Source organism: Drosophila santomea, chromosome 2R (assembly GCF_016746245.2).
Source record: "Drosophila santomea strain STO CAGO 1482 chromosome 2R, Prin_Dsan_1.1, whole genome shotgun sequence".
Taxonomy (NCBI): domain Eukaryota; kingdom Metazoa; phylum Arthropoda; class Insecta; order Diptera; family Drosophilidae; genus Drosophila; species Drosophila santomea.
This window is the reverse complement of record NC_053017.2, coordinates 19,700,058-19,720,324: the sequence shown is the minus strand read 5'-3', so window position 1 is coordinate 19,720,324 and position 20,267 is coordinate 19,700,058. Positions and strand designations below refer to the sequence as shown.

General features: G+C 42.5%; 3 protein-coding genes and 1 non-coding gene across 5 annotated transcripts; 2 read left to right on the top strand and 2 right to left on the bottom strand.

The window, feature by feature from the left end:
- Positions 1–169: 169 nt before the first annotated feature.
- On the top strand, positions 170–241 carry Trnaa-ugc. Its single transcript has one exon. It is a non-coding gene; the product is annotated as a tRNA-Ala (tRNA).
- A 2,318-nt stretch (positions 242–2,559) lies between these two features.
- On the top strand, positions 2,560–13,900 carry LOC120445109 (Na(+)/H(+) exchange regulatory cofactor NHE-RF1). 2 transcript variants are annotated; one of them, XM_039625254.2, is made up of 2 exons: positions 2,560–2,817; positions 12,604–13,900. In XM_039625254.2, the coding sequence occupies exon 2, from the start codon at positions 12,612–12,614 to the stop codon at positions 13,512–13,514; it is 903 nt and encodes a 300-aa protein (XP_039481188.1). In that variant the 5' UTR covers positions 2,560–2,817; positions 12,604–12,611; the 3' UTR covers positions 13,515–13,900. The 2 variants fall into 2 exon arrangements, with proteins under 2 accessions (XP_039481188.1, XP_039481187.1); XM_039625253.2 differs by having other exon boundaries at positions 2,560–2,992.
- A 128-nt stretch (positions 13,901–14,028) lies between these two features.
- On the bottom strand, positions 14,029–16,192 carry LOC120445108. Its single transcript, XM_039625252.2, has 4 exons — positions 16,013–16,192; positions 15,653–15,833; positions 14,766–15,536; positions 14,029–14,712 (listed from the first exon to the last, which is right to left on the bottom strand). The coding sequence occupies exons 1-4, from the start codon at positions 16,118–16,120 to the stop codon at positions 14,210–14,212; spliced, it is 1,563 nt and encodes a 520-aa protein (XP_039481186.1). The 5' UTR covers positions 16,121–16,192; the 3' UTR covers positions 14,029–14,209.
- Positions 16,193–17,076: 884 nt separating this feature from the next.
- Positions 17,077–19,419, bottom strand: LOC120445312 (MAGE-like protein 2). Its single transcript, XM_039625623.1, has 4 exons — positions 18,944–19,419; positions 18,567–18,797; positions 17,878–18,357; positions 17,077–17,793 (listed from the first exon to the last, which is right to left on the bottom strand). The coding sequence occupies exons 1-4, from the start codon at positions 18,950–18,952 to the stop codon at positions 17,518–17,520; spliced, it is 996 nt and encodes a 331-aa protein (XP_039481557.1). The 5' UTR covers positions 18,953–19,419; the 3' UTR covers positions 17,077–17,517.
- Positions 19,420–20,267: the final 848 nt, after the last annotated feature.

Genomic DNA, 20,267 nt, shown 5'->3' with positions numbered 1-20,267 from the left:
AATTTAATAAAGTAAAAACAAGCAAGTGCATTTACAACAATATCATTGCATTTATACAAAAAGTTAGCATGAACACATTACAAGCGCTGTGTGCGCATTTCATTTTAGTTTGCTTACCCACCACCATACGCTTGCCTTGTATAGGCGTTTTGCTCGCCAGTAGTACATCGGGGATGTAGCTCAGTGGTAGAGCGCTCGCTTTGCATGTGAGAGGCCCCGGGTTCAATCCCCGGCATCTCCAAGTACATTTTTTGTTTTTCATTTTTTGTTTTTATTCACAACCATATACGAGCACCGATCGTTGTGGTGATGCTCTTTTGCGGTTTTGTCTCGTTCGAGTCGTGAAAAAGCCATGCGTCCACACGATCATCTGACGGCGGTCATGATTCCGATTCTGAGATCACAAAACCAAAAAAAAATCGATTCGCTTCTTCGTAAAATCGATAAAGTGATCCATGTAGCAACCAGGCGATCAGCAACGCACAGCGAGCGGCGTACCGCTCGCACATTTCCAACGCGCCCGCATGATCGTTTCAAAACTGTAAAATGCACTGCTTGTGTGAGTGCGAGTAGGATGGCCTGCTGCTGGCGCTGAAGTCGAAGCGAGATGGCTGTATGCAAAGAACCGTGACAAAGCAAACACATATATGTACATATGTGCCGGCTAATGTGTGTGTAATTTTATTTTTATTTGCACAGCGGTGTGCGTGTTTCGTTCGAAAGTTAAATTGAATCGGTTCCGTTGGCCTTCTGGGTTTTTCTGGCCGCCTGGTCGGTTGCTTAAGAAGATTGAACGATTTTTGCACGGTTTGAGTTTTGAAAGTTCATTTGAGTTTTCTGTTCCGGGGATGGCGGTGAATTCTTCTACCAGGACTATCAGTTCGATTTTTATAGCGTTTTCTAAGTATTTTTTTTTTAGTAGCTCTCTTTTATTAGCTGTTCAATTCCATTGGAAGCGAAATTTAAATCATTTATTACGAAAACCCCCTGGTAGGATTAAAGAAAACTTTTTTATTGCAGGTGCCCGAAAAGTTTTTGGCAAAATCTCTGCCTTCGCAGCTGCATTTTTGCTTTCTTTCTCGTTTCTTTGTTTTTGTTGATTTCGTTTTTTGTGCATATAAATTTGTTGCCTAATCCGGCGACGTTTTCCCAGGAAGCTGCATTTAAAGCGGCATTCGCAATAAATATTCATGCAAATCGGCAGGGAGCTAAGAAAGTGCCACCCACCACCAGCCAGCAAACTCGAGGAGATAAACAGGTGAATCGGCAAACAGAGCAGGTGGCGTCCTTCGTTCGGCCTTAATTAAATGTAAAGGCGTTGCGCTTTAAATGCAATTGCCCCGCTCTCCAAGTGGCAACTTATTTGCCATTTCATAATTGCCAGTACTGCTAGTTCTATCTGCACGACTGGCCGCCCTTGCCGCGTTTCACGAGTTTGTTGGTCCAACTTTTTCAAAAACTAATTAAACCGATAAGGGCACCCGAGTAGAGCAGCGAAATGTCGCCACGGAGTTGCCGAAAACGCTAACATGACACTGCAACAAAATAATGCAACTTATGTTTAAAAACTAGTTCAATACTATACCATCTTAAAGGGTTAGAACAGAATTCTGAACTGTAAAAATTGATATTTCTATTTAAAATTATTTAATATAATACTATACAAAATATCCTGTATCATCACCAACATTTTCGTAGTGGAATGTGTCGCTGGAACTTTGACTATTCCATTGCAATGTTTATCCAAAGATCTGTCCAAATTTGCATTAGCACACGGCTTTTGTTTGTCTCCCACACGTGAAGTAAAAAGAGTGGGCTGGGGGGGCGGTGAAAGTCAATTTACTTGAATGGCCAGGCGGAAATTAAATAAATTCCATGAGCACACGTCAGGTGCGCCAGGCCGAAAATGACAGTTGTCAGCTGTCAAAGCAGGGCCAGAAGTACAGTTGACCACATATCCATAAGCGTGAGCTCAAGGACTTATGCATATCACTCAATGGCAGCGATTCTCATTGCTTGCTATTTACCAGCGTTCCATTACATTTCATAGATTTCGTACAGAAAGATTCAAAAACAATTGGAATTGCAGGCAGTGCCTTCTCGTTCGTTCATCCCTCTGATTGATTTCCATACAGGTAAGGCAGTGGCTTGGAAACAACGTTGGACACTGGTGATAAGAGGACAGACAATGGGATTTAAAGGGCTCAAAAGCAAAGACAACGAAGTGATGGGTTCTACGGAAGTGAAGAGCTTGAAAACGAAACCGTTATAAGATGGGTTAAAAAAGGTGGGTAATTTACTGGAGGGTGAACAAATTAAAATCAAAAAGTTGCTTAAAAATATACAACTTAATAAACATGCAAGCAAACAAAAGGGACATTTTTGAAAAAGTACCTTTTTAGTTTTCATTTAGCCTTTGTCTTGATGGTTTGAACAGCTGATTTACGTAATAGTAAGATCGCGACACTATTTTCCGCGCTGGCCCAAAAGTATGCAACACAAGCACACAGATAACGATCGAGCGCTTCTCACCTGCGAACGCTTCAGCGGCCGAAATCAGTTACTATTTGTCCGCGAAAGCGTTAACAACGTTCCAACGGAATAATATTACATACGTAGAAATAATATCAGTAAGGCAGCAGCAACAGCCGTAGCAGCAGCAACAACAACATCGCGAGTATCCTCTCTCTTTGCGTCTCTTTCGCCTGTCAACAGTTATTTTAGCTGAGAGATTTTTGTGTGACTTTTTCGTGTGCTGTTCGCTTTCGTTTCGTTTGGTTGTTCGGCGGCGGCGACTCCTTCATTTCATTAAAAATAGTAAGGCCTTGCAACAACAACAAAAACAACAACGTGCCTATGTGTTTGTATGCGACTGCGTTTGCATACGGAAAAGAGTAGAGTGTGCAACAACAATAACTGTAACAACAGTAAAAAAAAGCCCAAAAAATTAACAGAAACATTTGAAAATCGTTTGTACTTGTTTGTTTAAGCGGTAAGTCGAAAAACGAAAAATGAAATTTGCAGCCTTGAGACAGTTTTAGAGCCACTGAACTTGAGCGAAATGCGAGCAGAATATCAATTGATTACTATGAACGAACGAACGAACGTACATAACAAAACAACGTGCTAAACATAAATGTGCAAAAATAATTATAAAATCGCATTGAATCATTTGCCATGATTTAACCAAGTTAATAAAAGTCCATTTCATTTGCTGGCCATCCCAATTGAAAGCCATCAAAACCGTATTTTCAATAACTGAAATTAAATAAACAATTTACACACGCAAGGCGCTTTGGGGTGGGAAAGAGAGGACGATTTGGCAGCGGGAGCGAGAGGGAAGAGAAGCTGCAATCAGACTTAACGATTACACTGAAAAAAAATAGTCGCAGCTTAAATTGCAATTGATAGAACTGAAAGGACTTATAAACTTACTTATAAAGATACTGATAAGGGTATTATTTGCATTTGAAATTGTACCCCCGCCAGCAATAACTTTTCGCTCTCTGGATTAAAGCTGAATCAATAAACTAAATAAGCCAAATTAAAATGGGCTTTTATTGCGTACCGCTAAATGTGTTGCGCTGTTAACTGCTTTTGGCTGCACTAACAGTCGCACCGCCTTACATAATAATTGTTTTGATTTATTGCCCCCCTCCCGCTCGCACGCTCTCGCCCCCTCTCTTTCGGGCGCATTGCATAAGTCCGTTTGCAAATGCGACATGCATGCGATTTTGTCTCTTTCTCGTCGCTTATCGCTGGGCAACCTCTCTTTCTAACGCCTTAGGTTCGGCGGGTTTTACTCCCACTTCTTCTTCTTCATCATCGCAGCACTAGACACTCCCCACTCCACACCTGCAATTCACCTGAAAAAACGCCGAAATCCCCAATCCTCAATCCCCAAGTGACAACTCTGGTATTCCAGCTATGCCTCAAAGCAGGTTTCTTTAATGGTTTTTTTTTCTAGTCTTTTTCTCTGTTTTTGTTCAGACTTTGCTTTTATTTTAGTTTCGAGTCGCTGGTTGTTGTTGCACTAATTCACCGGTTTACTTCTCCTGATCCGCTGGTTGTGCATTTTTGTCGCGTGTATTTCTGGTTTTTTTAATAGCATTTTTTTTTCTCATTTTTGTTGTTGTTTTTGAGGGGTTTTCTGTGGCACTTGCCACGATTAAGATCCCCAATCTTTGGCGTTCTGCGCTTGTCACTAGCTATGCTAATTCGATTAATTCGGTATTTAGCGATCGGGTTTTGCATTTATCGCGGCCACAGCCCGACGATTTTTGACACATTTCGCGGATGGAAAGATCTCTGCAAGATCAATGAATATGTCAGACACACAGAAACACAACCAGTTATCGAGAATTGGCCCAGAGATTGTGGAATTCTATAGGGTGTTTTTTTTAGAGGTATAGAACTTTAAATTGCAATAAAACAACGATGGATTATTCGATTGACATGAATTTTATTGACATGAAAGATAATCTTGTGGCATTACATTTTAAATATGATTTCTGGCATATGACCGCCACGGCTGGCTCGGATGTAGTCCAATCTGGACGTCCAATTTGCAATGACTTTTTCCAATATTTGGCCGTATATCGGCAATAACACGGCGAATGTTGTCTTCCAAATGGTTTAGCGTTTGTGGCTTATCCGCATAGACCAATGACTTTACATAGCCCCACAAAAAGTAGTCTAGCGGTGTTAAATCACAAGATCTTGGAGGCTTATGAAAAATCGGGAACAACAGCAATCTCGTTTTGGGCCCATTCGACGAATCTACGCCTTGCTTGATGATCGTTTGGTTTCAATTCTTGCACGAGTTGGATTTTGTAAGCACGCATGACGAATTGCCAAACCAAACTGAGAATAAATCACTTGACAGCTGTTAAATCGGTCGCCATCTTGAACAGTAATGCCAACTTAAAGTTCTATACCTCTAAAAAAAACACCCGTTACAAGCAGGGGTGGGGTAATGACAAAGTTTAGTTTTCAATTGTTAGAGAAATATATTCTAATGGATATTCCCACGAAATAAATAAATATACCTTTTTTTTTTTAGAAATTCCTGGAACTTATTGACCCTCAAACTTTTTCGCAAAAAAATCTGATCGTGAGAGATAAAACAAAGCAATTTTATCTAGAATTCTACAAAAAATTTTATTAATTAGGCATAGAAGACTGTCAGCTTTCCCAAAGAGCTAGAGTTCAATATATCATTTGTATTTCTCCCAGCAAACAGCTGATTGTGAAGGCCAAAAGTGATCGTGATTGCTATGATCGCATTTTCGAATTCGTAGCCTTGAATACTGAATGAAATTCGAAGCAAAAATAAACAATGATAACCGTTGAGCTTCCATAGAATTTGCAAATCCTAAACCTATTTATCATATTTGGGCGAAAATGAAGTAGTGACTCATAAGATTCCCACATCCATTCATTTGCATTTTGAATGGCATGCGAAAATCTTCACAATTGCAGTGTCTATGCACAATGGATGTTACCTGAATAAAGTATAAAGTACCTGAATCTGGTACCTGAATATACAGTTTTCAGCTTTTGCAAACATTTCTTATATCTTTAGTGTGATTGTGCTAGCAAAGCAAAGCAAAGCAACAATTTGCACACTACACTCGCGTATTGTTTGTGCATTATTATTATTTCTACTTAAGCTGCCGATCATCATTTTTCTAAACGTTAATTTATAATATTCCCAAGGTCTTCGCTTAACTGGAAAAAAAAATACATTCGACGCAGTTAAGATTCAAGATTATTATATAAAAAGGCAAAGCTGCAAGTTAATATATCAAATCAAAGCTTAGAAATTTTACTTTCCGCTTTTGATAAACTTTCGAAAGAGAAGAAGACAAGAAACATAATGGTATAAATTATACAAAATATGTGCCTTATTAAATGGATGGGGCGAACAAACGAAAACGAAAGCCCCAATCCCGGTCGGACTTTGGCTTCGAGTCTCTGGGATCTCTGACTGAAATGCTTTACTTTCCTACTCCCTTTTTTGTTTGGCTGCTCGGACAAAAGGCCCAAACGAGATTCAACAGTCGAAGAAACGCCTAAAACAGCAGCACAGCAGCACAGCAGCAGCAGAGGCAGCAACGAAACAAGTACAAAGCCAAAGATATTTCAAAAGGCCAGCACAAAGCAGCCAGCAGAGAGAAGACCAGACCGAGCAGACCCAAAAAACAGGTTCTAGAATCAATTTTTATTTTCTCAAGCTCAACCAAAAAATAACTACAGAAACAGAATAAAACGAAATTCAAGTCGCAACAGGAAAGGAAGTTGGGTATTCGTTTCACCGAAATTTCAATGCTCTAAAAGGGAACGAAGGGCAATGTTTATTGCAGGCATAAAAACAATTTATTATCGATTTCTAAGTAATCAAGCGTTATCAGTATGGATAGCTTAACACTTTTAAGCGGTTAACTCAAGAAGTTTTTACTCAAATAAAATTAAAAAGTGGTGATTACTCAAGCTTTTTACTTATTGAACAGAACTATTGAAATAAAACATCTACCTTTTTTGTTTAAACGTAACCAACTGAAATGAATATTAATATAATTTCAAAATTTCATGCAGCTCTTTTGAAAGGGTATCTCGAAAATATTCGCCGGCTGAACGCACGAAAAATATTTGAGGCAGCCGCAGCATTAAAATGAATTTGGTTAGGACCAGGTTTCTACAGATACACAGATACAGCATCTAAGTGGCTCTCCCTCCGCTGCCCCTTTCAACCCCCCTCCCCGCATGCCATCCAGCCAGCATCCCTCACTCAGGGCGATCTTATACCTTATTTTTTGTATTATTCTTTTCTGGTTGCTAAAAAGTTTTCTGTACGCGGCCCGCAGTGTCGTCAGCCCGTCAGCCGTTGTATATTTTGTATCTGTATATCCGCGAGCGAGTATCTGGCGAGTTCGTCGCTGTTGTGTGCGGTGCCACATGCACACGTTCTGTGTGAGATACATTGCGCCTAGAATTTTTCAGCCAAGTTTTATGAGCGTTTTTGCGCCAGCCAGCCGCGCCGAAGAAAACAAGTCGCTTACTACACGGCTTACAACCAAAACCAATTTGTTGCATCTGCAAGACTGCTGGGGCAGCGTTTTAATTCCCATTTTTTTTTCTTTTTTTTTTTGTATTGACATTTCCTCTTGTCGTGGCGAATTCTATAATTTTACACGTAATTTCCCCAGCCGGCTGTCTTGCGTGGTTTATTTTGTTTTTGGCAAGTTCGCAAATTGCTTATTAAAGTTTTGATTGATTGCTGAGTACGCCCAGAGAGATCCGTTGTACGTAAACTTGAAACGCTAAGAAATGATATATGTACGAGTATGTAGGCCCTGGGTTGGTCTCCTCTTGGGGTTTCTCTTTTCCCATCGCATTTTTTTCCGGCTAATGAAATGTGCGAAGTGTAATTGCAAGATTCACTTTTTTGCCAGCGAGTTGTAATTTATTACAGAGTACGATTGTTATATGAAAAAACGTGACGAGAGATCGGAAGACGGTTAAGGATTATTATTAGTTTATGGCAAGCGTGTAAAATCAGTTATGGTTCTCCTAACCGCTTTGCTAAGTAAAAAGACAAATAAACCTGTTCCTTTGCTGACCCCATTTTTCATGTGACACAGGATTTACCTTGAGCAAATAAATATTTTAATGTACTTTGCTTGTCATTGGGTGCGGTTTGATTAGTAAGACAAGTGACTTCTTCGTTGCCCACCTGTCCCCGTGTGCAGGTGTCTCAATCGCAGAGTTGGAGACTGAATCTCGACTTAAGGTGCGAGTTTCTAAGCGAGACTGGCCCCTCAGGTCATATTCAGAGTCAGAGTCAGAGCCAGATTTACATTCACATTACAGCATTCGCCAGTGTCATTGAATAATATATAGAAAACCGCAGTTTGTAGCGGTTAGCTCGAGCTCGTCTGAGCATTGAGTACATTTGTGTCTTCAAACTTTATAAATTGTTAACTTACATTTTCAAGAATGTAGCAAAGGAACTTTTAAAAACGTGTAAGTTTCCCAAGCACTGCTGCAGTGTGCTCCACGGGTATTTACCTAACCAGTTTTTCCCAATCGCGTGACAACCCTCCCATTCTGTCTAATACACCCTCAATACCTTAGGCACTAGCCAGAGGTATGCAAAGAGTAAATAATCATAACCAGTTTTGCAGAGTTTCCCAGCTGTACTCGAGGTATTTGCTAACCATTCTCAAAACGCCCGCGGCGACAAAGGGGGCCAGTCACTCAGTCGGAAGGCGCATCTTCTCGCATCTCGCATCTCGCATCTGGCATCTGGCATCTGAGATCTTGTATCTTAGAGTTAGAGGCTGCTAATGAATTTTTATGGAGATCTGTGCAAGTGATTCATGGCTGGCAGTGAGTGCCACTGTCACCACAATCGAACAACTACTAGGTGCTAAACGCAGCCGAAAACAAGTGGTCTCTAATCACTTTGGCGTCATCTTCCCGAAAAGGCTCCCACATAATTAGCCATTCATATCAGCAACAGTGGACAAGGGCAATGGGCCAGAAATTCTTTAATTAAAATCAAGTTGCGATAAGATAGCCGTCTCGAATCCATAGAAGAAGAACAATATTTGATAACGTCAAACACGAAAATTAAAATGTGTCTTAAATTGTTTAGATAATGGGAGTGCAGTAAAAAAAACGGAATGAAAATCAATTATAGATGTCCCGCTCTGAAGTTTGAATGGCTCAACATTGAAATGGATTTGCTATATCTCATAAATCGTCGATCACAATCAGAAGATAGTGAAAGTTCTTCCTGTGCTTGCGTTTCACTTTTCTATATGTTTTATTACTTACGTAAAAATCTGTGTTTGAGCACTTCAAGTAAACAGGCAAATGTCGTCAGCCTTTGTTTAATTTATTACGTAGCCTTTAACTTTTTAGTCACTTTTATGGCAAACGATGAAATTATCAACGTTTCTGTGTTTGTTGTCTTTGGCTGGCAGTGAAATATTGTTATAAGTTGATATTTTCAGCATTTAGCCAGCTGGAAATGGCTTGTGATGCATCATTTGAGCAATGTGAAGGGCTTACATAATAATTATATATGAACTGCCAGCTTGGGGAATGCTTGTTTATTTACGACTTGGCTAATTGAGATTTAGGGGGATTTTTGGGCGTTAAAAACAATTACCTCATTACTGTGTGTTAACGCCAGTAGGTGGACATTTAAAACTCCCATCGGGAATAGGTCCTAAAAACATAAAGCTATAGCTAGCTGACATTTTAAGGCACTTTAAATTATCGGGAAGACAGCGAACGCAAGTTGCTGACGAGTGAATCGACGAACCCTACAATATCTGATTACAAATCCGTTCCCATGAATTGATATCTCGAATGACCCACTCCCCACAATTCCAGCCATCTCGAATGACTCATTTATTTAGCACTGGCTGTATGAATTCCTCACCTAAACACAGATGAATTTGCATTTCATTGTTGCGCGGTGATAATCCCAAAATAAATCCACCCGAATGAGGCACTTGGTAATTTCATTTTATCTCTGCTATTCGGCTGCTTTTCTTTTCTATTTCCTGGCTTATCAGATCCTGAGTTTGCATATTTACCCAAGATATAATTAAATTCGGTTCGAAATTCGAATGTGCGAAAATCTAACAATACACTGAGCCTAATTAGAATTCACTTGGAAGTATGCCGCCCAAAGCAAATGTTTCCGTTTAGAAAAATTCAACAACAAAAAAGTGGAGCTTGGTGGCACCAGGAAAACGACTATAACGGATATTTGGGGAAATGGGGGAAGATATGTGTATGTGTCTGGAGAATCCCCAACCGAATCGAAATCAACTACCTGTAAGTGCCTAACGGCTAATTTGCTTTAATGATGAGAAACCGCTTAAGTAAACAAACAGCCAACAACAATGGAGGCTGCCTGTTGTCCCCATGCGGGTTCTCAACGGGTGGGGGAAGGGGTGGGTGTGCGGTGGGCGGTGGAGCAGGGGGTTTGGGGTTTTGGGCTTTGGCCAGCGGCGATTCCCCAAGCATTGTGAATGATAAAACCAGCTTAGTATATGTGTGTACTTCATGCTTGATTGCAAATTCAATTAAAGTTTGCGCAGTTCTCTAAGCTCGAGAAGCGGAGAATAGAGCCAGAGAAACTGGAGTGTTGCGTGGTGAAGTGAGGGGGGATTACAAACTGACAACGGGAAATCACTTAGCAGGGCACAGAAAAAAAAAATGGCTAAAAATAATCTATGAACTTACGAAATTTGTCAGTCGAAGGTTTGCCACTGCCATTAGGCGACGTAATAATTCTACAGATATTCTCTTCTACAGTTAGTACAGAAATCATCTTATAATTAGTGCAAAACCCCCTGATTAATTTCAATTGTTTTATAGCACCATCTTTAATTACATTTAATGGCCATTTTAATAATAGTTGTGTAGCTTATTAGCCACATGTTAGTATATCATTTGTTTCGTTTAATTTCCGTACATCAATTCGACGATTTCTTTGTTTGTTTGCCAATGATGTTTTGTGACGTTTTTCCAGCCGTCAGTTCCGCTTCCTAATATAAATATTAATCGGCTGGCTGAGAGCCATAAACCTACATACATGCGAGTATAGGCAATTATTATTATTTTTATTATTATTTCGATCTCATCCCGTGCAACCAACACGAGCAACCCCAATCCCCCCGCTCCCCCGGCAAAACTGGCAAATTGTCTTATTGTTGGTTCTGAATTGAATGTTTTTGCGCCTCATTGTTTACTTTTGAATTGAATTAAAAATCGCTTACAATGGAAGCTGGCAGCAAATGGCGGTGGGAAAGTCAAGGTCAGCCCCCTGCCCGCCCACAGCCCACAAACACGAGCTCATCTTGTTCCAATAAATTGGGCTCCAAAGGGGTTCAGGGGGAAGTGGGGGGCTGATTGTCCGCAGCTAATGCCAACATTCATAAATCTTATGGCCAACGATGATTCAACTTTCGAGGCAACAAAAAAATCCAAAACAAACCGTAAAAAAAACAAAAACATAAATAAGTATATAAATAGAAGGCAAACGAAATTTAAGCCGAGGCGGAACACAAAAATGCTTTTGTAATTTGCAATGCCTGCGAATGCGAATGCGACTGCGACTGCGAATGCGACTGGAGTTTATTCAGTTTAGCCAGGTATTCAAAGTTCAGGGCTTTGAAGTGAAATTACGGGCAATTAATACCGGAGCGGTGATTTCAAGTGCTAATGCCGCGATGAAGTGAAGCGATGTTTGTCCCAACAGTAATTAGCACGTTAGCAAAGCGAGTGCAACAAGTTGTCAGGAATTTGAAAAACTCCCTTTTTGTTTTCGCAAAAACCTGATTGAGCTACGATTAGCCATTAATTATCCCAAAAACAAGTCGATCTTATATCTATTACGTACGCAACTGAAGTCCTCATCTTTTAACGCAATTGGTTGTAAAAACTGGTATAAGATCTTTGCATACTTTTACACAGTTTTACAGCTTGTACAAAAGTCGCTATAAATGTTGTTTTTTAAAAAGAGCACCAAAAGTGTTAAGACATTTATGTGGTCATGCCCATGATAACGATTAAAACTGAAATGTACATGTATTTTTCAATATTTTCATTTGCATACGCTAAACCCATTTCCGAGCTCAAGTTATACACGTTTAATGTTATGGATGGTATTTAACAAAATATTATTGCTAATGCCCTGTTGCCAAGTTTTCAGGAAAATCACGTTCCTTTCCGGCGAGTGTGTGTGTGTGTGGTTGTGTGTGTGTGGGTGGGCGGTTGCGATAAGCGGGGCGTACTAAATCATTTTTGACCCATGAGCACATGCATGTGGAATTTTCATTTACCCGTTTGCCAGTTTCCAAAACCAAAGTGGAACACCGACGAAAATAAAACCGAATCTTAAGCACGGCTATAAATGGTATTTGTCGAGCAATTACCCTTATGGCCAAGTACTTGCCAGATATGCCCATCGAACGAAACTATTGTCCAGAAGTGGAGCCCCAGAAACACGTACCTTTCTGTCGATCAGCCGATTTGGATTTGGGACCTCTTGGCCAGGGTCGATATTTGGGGTCAGGTAATGTGGGTCAGCATATTGTCCAATGTCGCCCATAAAGGGAATACGCGATAAGCTGGCCAAAAAACTGAATGAACTGGAAGTTTTCTTATCTCTCGGTAGTCGCTGCTTGTCATAAACATACATACATTTCGATATATACATACATATATATGTGTATCTACTGGGCATTGCTCTACCCCCATAAAAAAGCACAACTTAATAATGAACTAAGCACGATATTGTGACATTTCCATTCCAGACCCATGTATCGGTTGCCAAAGAACAATAGCTCATTATGAAATCTTGCATTTTATCAGCAAATGTCTCTGCGGCAATTGAGTTCCACAGACTGATTGGTGAACCAAATGGGAATGATCTTGCAGAGCAAGAACAAACATTTTAATGATATTGTAGTATAGAATATGAATGCCAGTAATGAGCCAGTAACCCTGTTTTATAAGAAACTATAAATAGAAGTAAATAGTATAAATGGCTTACTCAAATATTTCATTTTTTTCCAGAAGCCAAGATGTCCACGCCCACTTCCCCGAAGACGCCCACACCGCCCACTTTGCCACCGGGCGTGACCAAAACATGTCACATTGTAAAGAGGCCCGATTTCGATGGCTACGGCTTCAACTTGCACTCGGAGAAGGTGAAACCAGGACAGTTTATTGGCAAAGTCGATGCGGATTCCCCGGCAGAGGCAGCCGGCCTGAAGGAGGGCGATCGCATCCTGGAGGTCAACGGGGTGTCCATTGGCAGCGAGACCCACAAGCAGGTGGTGGCCAGGATCAAGGCGATTGCGAATGAAGTGCGCTTGCTGCTCATCGATGTGGATGGCAAGGCATTGGAGGTGAAACCCGCATCTCCGTCAGCAGCTGCCTGCAATGGGAATGGCAGTGCCAGTCAGAATGGATACGAGGGCACCAAGCAGGAGATGCCCGGAGCAAGTGCCAATATCAGTAGCATCAGTATGGTGAGCACCAAGCGATCCTCAAATGCCAGCAGCATTCAGAGCGGCAGCACCATGAATGCCTCCGATTTGGATGTGGTCGATAGGGGAATCCCGGCAGCCGCAGCTCCGGTGGCTACCACACCACCGCCTCCCGTTCAAAATGGTAGTAAACCCTCATCGCCGATTAATAACAACACTCTGATCAGCACACCCCCACCGCCCTCCGCTACCAAGGCTGGCATCAATAACAATGGCAGTGTGTATAACACCAATGGAAATGGCACAAATGGCACAAATGGCATGACCACGCCCACCACGCCTCCCCCACCAAGCAGTGGCAATAAGGCGGGCAGCTTGAACTTACCACTGACAGCCGCCGAAATGCGCGCCAAGTTGGCCTCCAAGAAGAAGTACGATCCCAAGAACGAGAGTGTGGACCTCAAGAAGAAGTTCGACATCATTCAGAAGCTCTGAGACGAACAGGCAACCGCAACCAACACACAATACTACTTGTTATAATGTCAGGATGAGGAGCTACATAGAGCTAGTTTTGTCAGGCATACACCATACACAATATACAATATGTTTAGCTAGTAGTACGAAGAGTCACTTATTAACTAAGCAAGTTTTTAATTATTAGCCCCTAAGAGAAAGAGCGACCAACGATGGTAGTGTAGGCGGATATGATGGATGGAGCACCTACCCTTGGAATATCTATACATACGACATACGTGTATTCTTCAAATATTGCAAACTCCGATTGGCAATGTTGCCCTGGTTCATTGAACAACTTTCGTTGAATATGTACTTAGTTTTGCTTGTATTTTTGTAAAGTAAATAAAGCAAAAATATAAAAGAAACACAACTGGTAGTGCTCTACGATGGGGCAGCTTATCAAACAAGCGGGCGAGTCTGACTTTGAAAGTCGCGAAACTAATAAAGTTTTAAAGAAACCATTTTAGACTGTTTCCAGATAAAAGCCTAACTCTTTTAAAAGACCAATTATATTTCATTCTTTGAAATACTTTAAATTGTATCCTATTAATTTCCTATTACTTGTTAGAAGTTATGTCATGGTATTAACAATACGAAAGGAGCTTATTTCTAGTAACTAAAACAATAACATCTTGTTGGCCTTAAAACAGACCTCCACGTATTGTCTTTGTTATTTAAGATTGTAACTCCTGGCGCTTAAGGTTGCATAAAGCAGCAGCCACCACGATCATTTCATCAAGATATCCCAGCAATGACTTTTGCTGAATAGCTGAATTACCCAGCATCCTGAATTCTCTAAAACAATCGATCATATCCCTCATTTGGGCTCTACAGGCGGGTTCTTGGGCATTGAATGTGGGTAGTTGAACCGCTGGAGCCCGCTTGGAAGTCAGTGCTCCATCTACAACGGATAGGGATTGCTGATTTGCTAGCTGTCCACCCAAACGCTGTGCCTCGAATTTGGTAAGCGATCGCTTCGGTTCTTCGGCCGTCTCATCCTCATCCGCTGAGTCGTGAGGATCTCTGCCGCCCGACCTGCGAACACGGTGTACTGCTTTGCCTGGTTCTGCGCATAGTGTCAGGTACTTGGGAATGACATCTCGAAATCTGCTGGCCTCGAACATCTGAAGATCATCGCAATTGCCCGGGAATGCGCTGGACACATAGCTGATGATGCCTGGAAAGAGAGAAAAATGTTAATAAACGCACGCTGTTTGGGCTTAATCTTACCATTCGTATTGATGCATAATATGAACTTATAGCTGTCGCTGCCCAATCCCAGATCAATCGGCACAGCCGTTTCCACACACTCGATCAACGAGCGTACATGCAGCAGGCTGGCACGGTAGTCCAGCGGGGTATGCTTGAAGCGCTCGTTGTGGTGCCGTGCATCTGGCCAACGAATCAGTGGGCGGAGGTAACGGGCCAGCTTGATAAGTGTGCGCTTGAACGTGTCCTCGGCATCTGATTCGCTCAGCTCAAAGTGCTCGGCTAACAGGGCAAACTGTTCGTTTTGTTTCAGTTTCCTCAGAGTCAAGCAACAGTCCAGGTGGGTGACATTGGCATTGCGGCAGATATGGCGTTTCAGCAGTGCCAGATGCTCTGGAGCAACACCCAAATGAAGTAGGGGCGCTTGTTCCACCAAACCAAGGGTCATACTTCGCATGCTCCTCTGTGGCTGCGGTAGCTCCCGCTTGATGAACACAGCTTGACGCACGGCGGAGGAAACCCTCGAATCAGCTGCCATAGTTGGTGTGGACTGAGTGGAAGTCCTGCTACTGCTCGGTGTGGTTGACGAAGAAGTGACAACCGCTGAGATCGGAGTCAAAGGCGTTGTTTGTGCAGGTCTTGTGGTTGCCTTGATGATCGTGTTCGGCGGCAGTGAATTGATGGCCACTCCCAAGCTTTGTGTGTCCTTTCTCGCCAGCATCTGGAGCTGATGGCCAGAGGATCCACTGGTACCAGTCTGAATCACATACTTGGGTGTTTTGAGCACCGGATCTATAATTTAAGAAGAATTATTATTATAACCATTAGTAAAAACAAAGTAATAATAATTACTACTTATCAAATGAGTTGTGTATTATTCTTATTTTTGTTTACTTTTTGTTACTCACATCCCACTGTACCAGTTGCCGCTGTTGTTGTTGCTGCTCCCGCGGCCGTGGCCCCAGTTATCGTTGTTGTTGCTGCTCTCTTCATACTTGGCCTTATAAGTGCTGGTATTTTGTTAAGAACTATACCGCCTGCAGTAACCCTCACTGTGGCGTTTCCCGGCTCCAATTTTGCAAACGTTTTCTGTGCAAATAAGTTTAATTACCTACTTTATTTGAAATTAAGTACATTTCGAAATTGTGCTCGGCACATCACGCATTTCACTTAACAGCTGTTTGTGCAACTCTTGTCGATTTGGCAACGCCGAGTGACAACAAAAAGGATGACAGTATAGTTTATACATTTTGCTGACTTTTGATTACCTTCGTGTTATCCTGGGAATCCAGTGTTTTGGGGTGCAAGACCACAGTGGGCTGTGCGGCCACCACCACCCCACTCGAATTGCGAAATTTTGTAATTGTCAACGCCATTAAATCGGCTATTAATAAATCTTTTATCCAAGAGCGAAAAGAGTTACTCCAGTGTTGGCAAAAATAATTATACAACTGAGCTGCCAGATCGCCGGCAAATTTAACAGTGGCCTGCTAACAGTCACTGTTAAAAGTACGCGGCAATTTTGAAAGCTCGAGAGCCAAAGCTTACAAAATTGAACAACAATTAGTAGATACTTGATGGGTAATTGCAATGTCTGATATTTCGAAATGCAGAGCAATTTGGCTACGCGCTACATTTGCTGCCCCCGAAATTGGGGCCATTGCGCACTTGAAGTGCCGTTTTCTTATGTTTTTGACTGTCTTTCGTGACTGTTACTATTGCGATTCAATTGCAAATAGAGCCGTTAGATGTGCACAGAGCGAAATTTGTACAAAGAACTATAATAGTAAATATATATAGCAATGTATGTATGTAAAATATAGATAAAAAGTACATTCTAAAATTCATTAATTTTAAAAAGGAGCTATATAATTAAACTAATTAAAATCGAACTGCTTATTACTTGAACGCTACTTAATGTGCAATCTTTTTCTAGCCGTGCAGCCATCAATTTGTTGGCAATCTATGAATTTATTTTCCATCTCAATCTTTTATGCCATTATGACAGGCCGCCTTAATTGCGAAAATGTTGCCAAGTTTTCAGCGAGTGTTGGCGAGTGCTTCCTGCAATTAATTTGGCAGTCCGATGACGCAACGGATCGCTCCTTGCATAATGAACTGAACTGGCCCCAAGAATACCCACTCTGCACTGACAGTAAGTGGTAACTGGTTTTCATTCGTATTCGTATTCATTTTCATTTTCCGCCACGAGCGTTACGTGTCTTTCGCTTGGGGATTTGGCCATGGCTCGCTGGTCAATTTTCACTTTCACTTCCCCGTCAGTGCACCACCCCAAAAACCCATTAATTTACGCCAACTGTTCGGTGTTTCTTTAGCTTATAATTTAAATAGAAATCGTAGGGTCTAACACGATGATAAAAGTACTAACACATTTGGCTTAAAACTGATGCGGAAACCGCTTTCGCGGCCTTCCGCCAGATCTCAATGGGAGTAGCTAGTTAGTTTGTCCTCTGACTGCTACTCCCCGCTGGCTCCCCCTCTTCTGCTCTGGCTCCTCTTCTTCATCTTCATCCTCCTTCAGGCCAAAGAACTTCGCGAATTCTTCAGGCCTCTCATCGGCTACAATTCCTCCTCCCGCTCGTGTCACCCGTTCAACGTCCAGCTCAACGTTGCTGCGTGGATGCATCTGAGAGATACAGATGGACTGGCTGTCAGTGTCACGCCTGCTGCTCCTCGTACTCCTTTCTGTTCGTCCTCCTTCATCTTGTGCTCGCTTTCTGTGCGTCTGGCTTGGGATATCACCGGACGATACCTAGTAGTGTCCATGGCCGTGGCTGTGGTAGTCATGGTGTTCATGGTGGTCCTCGTGGTGGTGCTTGAAGATCGGCACCTCGACGTGGTACTTCTCCGGCACTGGGATCTCCTTGTGGATGGGCACCTTCACCTCCGTGTAGACGGGAATGGGCTTCTCGATGGGCACCTTGACCTCATAGGGCACGGGCTTCTCGACGGTGTAAGGAACCTTCTTCTCGACGGTGTAAGGCTGGGGCACGGGCACCTTCACATGGACTGGGTAGGGTTTCTCCACCTAGATGAATAATGGGATAAAGTATTATGTTAAATGATATTATGATATTTGATAGAATTCTATAGGACCAGCATCTTCACTCACCTCAACCTTGTAGGGCTTGTCGACGGGAACCTTGACCTCATAGGGCACCTTCTTCTCCACGACAACGGTGTATGGTTTCTCGACCTCGACATCGTAGGGCTTGGGCACTTCCACATCGTATGGCTTCTCCACCTCGTATTTGACCTCATAGGGCACCTTCTTGATCACCTCGTATGGCTTGGGAACCGGGACCTCAACCTTAACCTCATGGGGCACCTTCTTGATCACCTCGTAGGGCTGGGGCACTGGGACCTTCACCTCATAGGGGATCTTCTTGATCACTTCGTAGGGCTGAGGGACGGGCACCTTAACCTCGTAGGGCTTGTCGACGGGCACCTTAACCTCATAGGGGATCTTCTTGATCACCTCATAGGGTTTGGGCACATGGACGGGTACTTTCACGTACTCCTTGACATGGACGGGCACCTTCTTCTCGACGATGTAAGGCTGAGGCACATCCACTTTCACCTCGTAGGGGATCTATTTGAAAAGATGAGCAAGTCGTGTTAGAAACATTTATTACTTAACACATATAGTTGGGTAAATATATTGTTATTTTAGGTATTAATTAATGATTTAACCAGACATTTAAAGGACTTGGACTTTGGAATGTTTGAAAATGGATGCTTTGGAACTTTTTGTATGCCATTTTGTATGGGTATCGAAAACTTTGATGGCTAAGGACTCACCTTCTTCTCGACGGTGTAGGGCACGTGCTTGGTGACCGTGTATGGGACGGGAATCTTCTTCTCGATGGTCACCGTCTTGATGTGCTCGTGGTGGGGCTGGTAGTGATGGTAGTCGCCCAGATGGAGGCCTCTCTTCTCCACGGTCTTGCCATCGCCCTCGGCATTCTTATCCTCGACTGCTCCGCCACAGTGGGCCAATGCCACGCACACGGCGAGACAAGGAAGTACGAACTGCAATGGATATACAATTTACAGGTCACAATTCACACTCTGATCACTAGGAGGGAACACTGCGGATAGCTGCGTATCCTCGCTGGGGATTCGCACTTCTGCACTACGGGAACTTTCGTGTTGAACTCGTTGGATGCCAGCATTACCATTCGCATTGTTGAGCTGCTGATTCGACGTCTCACGGGGGAACAATTACTCCACTATTCGCTGTGCTGCACGGGTAACGAGATCCAAGCTGGGACTGAATCGCTGAGCCGCTGCACTCAGCTTATATACACCGAAAAATTGGACTGTCTTGTCTTTCTATATCTCGCAACGCAAGTCGACGGTGCTGCGCATTCGCAACTCTTTTGCTGCCCGTTGTTATTGGTGTTGTTGGGGATTTTGGCTTAGTAATGAAAAGTCAGTCGGGGGAACGGTGTTATATGAAAACTAGTTTCGGTTTCATTTTCCACCAGCGGGGGGAGTGGATGGATGTACGCCACTGGAGGCACGACTCCTGCACTCGAGATATTACAACAAGGTAACCGGGTCGTTATCCTACAGACAATAGCTAGGAAGTGGAAATCTCTGGTACACAGACCCACATTAAACGCGGCGCTGGCTTTGATTTCTTGGCCCAAAAACCATAGCCAATTGGTGTGGCCGAGGCTTCCGTTTTCTTTTTGGTCCCACACCTGGACATATGATATATAGATTCGAGTGGCTGGGATTATGCAAATGCCTGCGGCTATTGACTTCAACTTTGTTGCAAACCCAACGCACAGAAATCCAATAGCCCAAACATAAGCCCAATGTGGTAAGTGGCGGAGACAATAAGAAGGTTAAATGTAGCACAATGCGTTTGGATATTCGATATATTTCATATATTATTTTACAGATGTGTATTTCATGTCGTCTTATAGCGCTTTATGGGGTCATCCACCATCCACAGCATCTTGGCTTAGTGAGTGGGACCACAACAGATATGCACTGCAAAAAGTTACTGCTCTTCAAATGCTGAATCTTCTAGATGCGATATGAGCTTTGAGTTCATGCATGCTTTTCTTACGAACAATGAAAGTAAAAGTGTTTATCTAAACTTAGAAGAATTTCAATGTTTGCTAACCAAATAACTAATATAATGAATTTGTAAATTACCTAAGTAAGAAAATGAGGAAATACAATATCTCAATATAATGAAATAAAATCTATCTTATGCTTAAATAGACTTGTAATGTCTTTAGATTGATCTCCTTTTCGCATCTTTTCGAGTGCATAATGTGTTTAAATTTTTGGCATCATTGGAGCAGCATTGGGTCAATGGATTGTCTGGACTTAGGAAGGGGCAAGGGGATGCATTGGTGGTCCGTCGAAATGAAACCCCTGACACATGACTGCCACAACTGGCAATTTGGTGGCTCCCTGGCCGATCGTGATTGCTACCCACTGGCGCTGCCTGTGGGAGCCCACTTCGTGACTGGATATATG